Genomic DNA, 5,983 nt, shown 5'->3' with positions numbered 1-5,983 from the left:
CCCACAGGGCACCAATAGACACCCATGGGGCACCCACTGACACCCACAGGACACCCATGGACACCCATGGGGCACCCACCAACACCCACAGGGCACCCATGGACACCGATGGGGCACCCACCAACACCTACAGGGCACCCATAGACACCAATGGGGCACCCACTGACACCCACAGACACCCACGGGGCACCCACCAACACGCACAGGGCACCCATGGACACCCATGGGGCACCCATCAACACCCACAGGCAGGGCACCCATGGACACCTATGGGGCACCCACCAATACCCACAGGGCACCCATAGAAACCCATAGACACCCATGGGGCACCCACCGACACCCATGGGGCACCCATAGACAGCCATAGACACCCATGAAGCACCCACCGACACCCACAGGGCACCCATAGACACCCACGGACACCCATGGGGCACCCACCAACACCCACAGGGCACCCATAGACACCCATGGGGCACCCACCAACACCCACAGGGCACCCATAGACACCCATGGGGCACCCACCAACACCCACAGGGCACCCATAGACACCCATGGGGCACCCACCAACACCCACAGGGCACCCATAGACACCCAGGGGGCACCCATGGACACCCATGGGGCACCCACCAACACCCACAAGGCACCCATAGACACCCATAGGGCACCCACGGACACCCACAGGGCACCCATAGACACCCACGGACACCCACAGGGCACCCATAGACACCCATGGGGCACCCACCGACACCCATGGGGCACCCACCAACACCCACAGGGCACCCATGGCCGTCCCAGAGCACCCCAAGGGGTCCCAGGGCCTCCGTGGGGTGGGGGGGGGGGGTTCTGGGTCCCCATAGGGTTCGCTGTGTGTGTGTGGGGGGTGCAGTTCCCTCACCGGCCGCGCGGGGGCGCCCCTCAAGCGGAAGCGCAGGCTGAGGCTCACGCGCTGCTGCCGCTCCAGCGCCCCCATGGGGCAGCTCAGGAGAAAGCACTCGGCCTCGGGGCAGCCCTGGGGGGCAATGGGGGGCAATGGGGGGTAATGGGGGGGCAATGGGGGGCAAGGGGGGGTAATGAGAGAGGACAATGGAGGGGACAATAGGGCAAAAGTGGGGGACAATGGGGGGGAATGGGGGGACAATGGGGGAACAATAGGGGCAAAAGTGGGGGACAATGGGGGGCAATGTGGGGGTAATGGGGGGGTAATGAGAGGGGACAATGGGGGGAGAATAGGGGCAAAAGTGGGGGGCAATGGGGGGGAATGGGGGGACAATGGGGGAACAATAGGGGCAAAAGTGGGGGACAATGGGGGGCAAAGGGGGGGTAATGGGGGGGCAATGAGAGGGGACAATGGGGGACAATAGGGGCAAAAGTGGGGGACAATGGGGGGCAATGGGGGGGGAAGGGGGGGTAATGGGGGGCAATGGGGGGCAATGAGAGGGGACAGTGGGGGGGACAATAGGGGCAAAAGTGGGGGACAATGGGGGCCAATGGGGGGGTAATGGGGGGACAATGGGGGGAGAATAGGGGCAAAAGTGGGGGGCAATGGGGGGCAATGGGGGGTAATAAGGGGGCAATGGGGGCCAATGAGAGGGGACAATGGGGGAGACAATAGGGGCAAAAGAGGGGGACAATGTGGGGCAATGTGGGGGTAATGGGGGGGTAATGAGAGGGGACAATGGGGGGAGAATAGGGGCAAAAGTGGGGGGCAATGGGGGGGCAATGGGGGGTAATGGGAGGGCAATGAGAGGGGACAATGGAGGGGACAATAGGGGCAAAAGTGGGGGACAATGGGGGGCAATGAGGGGGTAATGGGGGGCAATGGGGGGCAATGGGGGTCCAGGGCACTGACCAGGGTGTGGGGCAGCACGGGGGGGTCCCTCCTGCTCGTGTCCCCGCTGCCCCCTGTGTCCCGGCGCTGCAGCACGTGAGGGGCCAGGCCCTGCTCCTGCTCCTGGGGGGCAGAGGTGGGGGCACCCCCGTGAGCAGGCACCTCCCATTGACACCCAGTGACACCCAGTGACACCCATTGACACCCAGTGACACCCAGTGACACCCATTGACACCCAATGACACCCATTGACACCCAGTGACACCCATTGACACCCAATGACACCCAACGACACCCAACGACACCCAATGACACCCATTGACACCCATTGACACCGACACCCCATGACACCCCATGACACCCAATGACACCCAAAGACACCCAACGACACCCAATGACACCCAATGAAACCCAATGACACCCATTGACACCCAATGACACCCATTGACACCCAGTGACACCCAATGACACCCAGTGACACCCAACGACACCCAATGACACCCATTGACACCCACTGACACCCAACGACACCCAATGACACCCAACGACACCCAATGACACCCATTGACACCCATTGACACCCATTGACACCCCATGACACCCCATGACACCCAATGACACCCAGTGACACCCAATGACACCCATTGACACCCAACAACACCCAATGACACCCAATGACACCCAATGACACCCAATGACACCCAATGACACCCAACGACACCCAATGACACCCAATGACACCCATTGACACCCAACGACACCCAACGACACCCATTGACACCCAATGACACCCAAGGACACCCAATGACACCCAACGTCCCCAATGACACCCAAGGACACCCAATGACATCTGGTGGCACCCAATGACACCCAGTGACACCAATGTCACCCAATGTCACCCATTCCCCACCCCCCATTTCGACACCCAATGACACCCCCCATTCCCCCATTCCCAACGATCACCCAATGACACCCATTGACACCATTCCCCCCATTCCCATGACACCCATTCCCACCCAATGACACCCAACGACACCCAATGACACCCAATGACACCCAACAACACCCAATGGCACCCAATGACACCCATTGACACCCAACGACACCCAATGACACCCAAGGACACCCAAGGACACCCAACGACACCCAATGACACCCAATGACACCCAATGACACCCAACGACACCCAACGACACCCAATGACACCCCCCCATCCCCATCCCCCATCTCCCCCATTCCCCCATTCCCATTCCCCCATCCCCCCATTCCTCCCATCCTCTCCCATTGACCCCCATTCCCCCACCCCCCCATTCCCCCATCCCCCCATCCCCCCCATACACCCCACATCTCCCCATTCCCATCCCCCCATCCCCCCCATCCCCATCCCCCCATTCCCCATCCCCCCATTTCCATCGCCCCATCCCCATCCCCTCCCCCACATCCCCCCATCCCCATCCCCCATTCCCATCCCCCATTCCCATATCCCCTCCCCCCCGTGCCCACCTCCGCCCCTCCCCCGTCCATGGGGTGGCTGCTGGAGCAGTTGGGGGGCCCCGAGTGCGCGGTGACGAGGAGCAGGGGGAGCCCCCGGTAGCGCAGGGGGCAGCGGAGCTCCAGGGAGCCCTGGCTGATGGAGCTGGGGCCCTCGTTCACCACCTGCCGCACCCGCACCCATGGAACAGAGCACCCATGGAACAGGGCACCCATGGCACCGGCACCCATGGCACAGGGATAGGGGCACCCATGGCACAGGGCACCCATGGGACACCCATGGAACGGGGCACCCATGGAACAGGGACAGGGGCACCCATGGAACAGAGCACCCATGGAACAGGGCACCCATGGCTGGGGGCACCCATGGCAGGGAGCACCCATGGAACAGGGCACCCATGGAACAGGGACAGGGGCACCCATGGCACCGGCACCCATGGAACGGAGCACCCATGGCACCGGCACCCATGGCACAGGGACAGGGGCACCCATGGGACAGGGCACCCATGGCACAGGGCACCCATGGGACAGGGACAGGGGCACCCATGGCAGGGGGACAGGGGCACCCATGGCACGGGGCACCCATGGCACGGGGACAGGGGCACCTGTGGCATGGGGCACCCAGTGTATAGGGACAGGGGCACCCATGGAACAGGGCACCCATGGCACGGGGACAGGGGCACCCATGGCTGGGGGCACCCATGGCACAGGGCACCCATGGCACGGGGCACCCATGGCTGGGAGCACCCATGGCTGGGAGCACCCATGGCACCGGCACCCATGGCATGGGGACACCCATGGAACGGGGCACCCATGGCAGGGAGCACCCATGGAACAGGGACAGGGGCACCCATGGCACCGGCACCCATGGAACAGGGCACCCATGGCACAGGGCACCCATGGCACAGGGACAGGGGCACCCATAGCAGAGAACACCCATGGCAGGGGCACCAATTGCACGGAGCACCCATGGCACGGGGACAGGGGCACCCATGGAACAGGGCACCCATGGAACAGGGACAGGGGCACCCATGGCACAGGGCACCCATGGAACGGGGCACCCAGTGTATAGGGACAGGGCACCCATTACATAGGGACAGGGGCACCCATGGCAGGGAGCACCCATGGCACGGGGACAGGGGCACCCATGGCACAGGGCACCCATGGCACAGGGACAAGGGCACCCATGGCAGGGGGACAGGGGCACCCATGGTATGGAGCACCCATGGCACGGAGCACCCATGGCACGGGGCACCCATGGCACGGGGACAGGGGCACCCATGGCACAGGGACAGGGGCACCCATGGCTGGGAGCACCCATGGCACGGGGCACCCATGGAACGGGGCACCCATGGCACTGGGCACCCGTGGCATGGGGCACCCAGTGTATAGGGACAGGGCACCCATTACATAGGGTCAGGGCACCCATTGCACGGGGCACCCATTGGGGTCAGGGCACCCATTGCACAGGGCACCCATTGGGGTTAGGGCACCCATTGGGGTCAGGGCACCCATTGCATGGGGTCAGGGGCACCCATTGGGGTCAGGGCACCCATTGGGGTCAGGGCACCCATTGCATGGGGTCAGGGGCACCCATTGGGGTCAGGGGCACCCATTGCACGGGGCACCCATTGGGGTCAGGGCACCCACTGCACAGGGATGGGGCACCCATTGCATGGGGTCAGAGGCACCCATTGGGGTCAGGGCACCCATTGCACAGGGATGGGGGACCCATTGCATGGGGTCAGGGGCACCCATTGGGGTCAGGGGCACCCATTGCACGGGGCACCCATTGGGGTCAGGGCACCCACTGCACAGGGATGGGGCACCCATTGCATGGGGTCAGGGCACCCATTGGGGTCAGGGGCACCCATTGGGGTCAGGGCACCCATTGCTGCCCCCACCTCATAGACGTGCTCCACGGGCGGCCCCAGGTCCTGCAGGCGCTGGGGGGGGCGCTCCGGAGGCCACCCCCCCTCGGGGACAGTGACAACATCGGGGCGGGAGACCCTGCGGGGGGGCAGCGCCCCACAGAGACCCATAGAGCACCCAATATACCCCATAGAGCACACCATACACCCCATAGCACCCCATACACCCCATAGCACCCCATAGCACCCGTACCATACACCCCATATACACCCCATACATAGCACCCCATACACCCCATACACCCCATAGCACCCCATACACCCCATAGCACCCCATAGCAACCCATACACCCCATAGCACCCCATAGCAACCCATACACCCCATACACCCCATACACCCCATACACCCCATAGCACCCCATAGCAACCCATAGCAACCCATACACCCCATACACCCCATAGCACCCCATAGCAACCCATACACCCCATAGCACCCCATAGCACCCCATAGCAACCCATACACCCCATAGCACCCCATAGCACCCCATAGCACCCCCCCATAGCACCCCATAGCAACCCATACACCCCATACACCCCATACACCCCATAGCAACCCATACACCCCATAGCAACCCATACACCCCATACACCCCATACACCCCATACACCCCATAGCAACCCATACACCCCATACACCCCATAGCACCCCATAGCACCCCATACACCCCATAGCACCCCATACACCCCATAGCACCCCATAGCACCCCATAGCAACCCATACACCCCATACACC

General features: G+C 63.3%; 1 protein-coding gene across 1 annotated transcript; it reads right to left on the bottom strand.

Moving 5' to 3' along the window:
- Positions 1–763: 763 nt before the first annotated feature.
- LOC134167736 (integrin alpha-5-like) lies at positions 764–5,361 on the bottom strand (the record flags this gene model as incomplete). The annotated part of the gene is made up of 4 exons (XM_062626669.1): positions 5,224–5,361; positions 3,332–3,484; positions 1,850–1,951; positions 764–1,009 (listed from the first exon to the last, which is right to left on the bottom strand). Coding segments are annotated over exons 1-4 (639 nt in total), but the record flags the coding sequence as incomplete, so codon positions are not given.
- Between the last annotated feature and the right edge of the window lie 622 nt (positions 5,362–5,983).

The sequence above is a fragment of the Pezoporus occidentalis genome, unplaced genomic scaffold, assembly GCF_034315485.1.
Source record: "Pezoporus occidentalis ecotype Australia unplaced genomic scaffold, CSIRO_AGI_Poc_V1 ctg2968, whole genome shotgun sequence".
NCBI classification, from domain to species: domain Eukaryota; kingdom Metazoa; phylum Chordata; class Aves; order Psittaciformes; family Psittacidae; genus Pezoporus; species Pezoporus occidentalis.
Note: the sequence above shows the minus strand (reverse complement) of the source record. Positions and strands in the feature narration are given on the sequence as shown.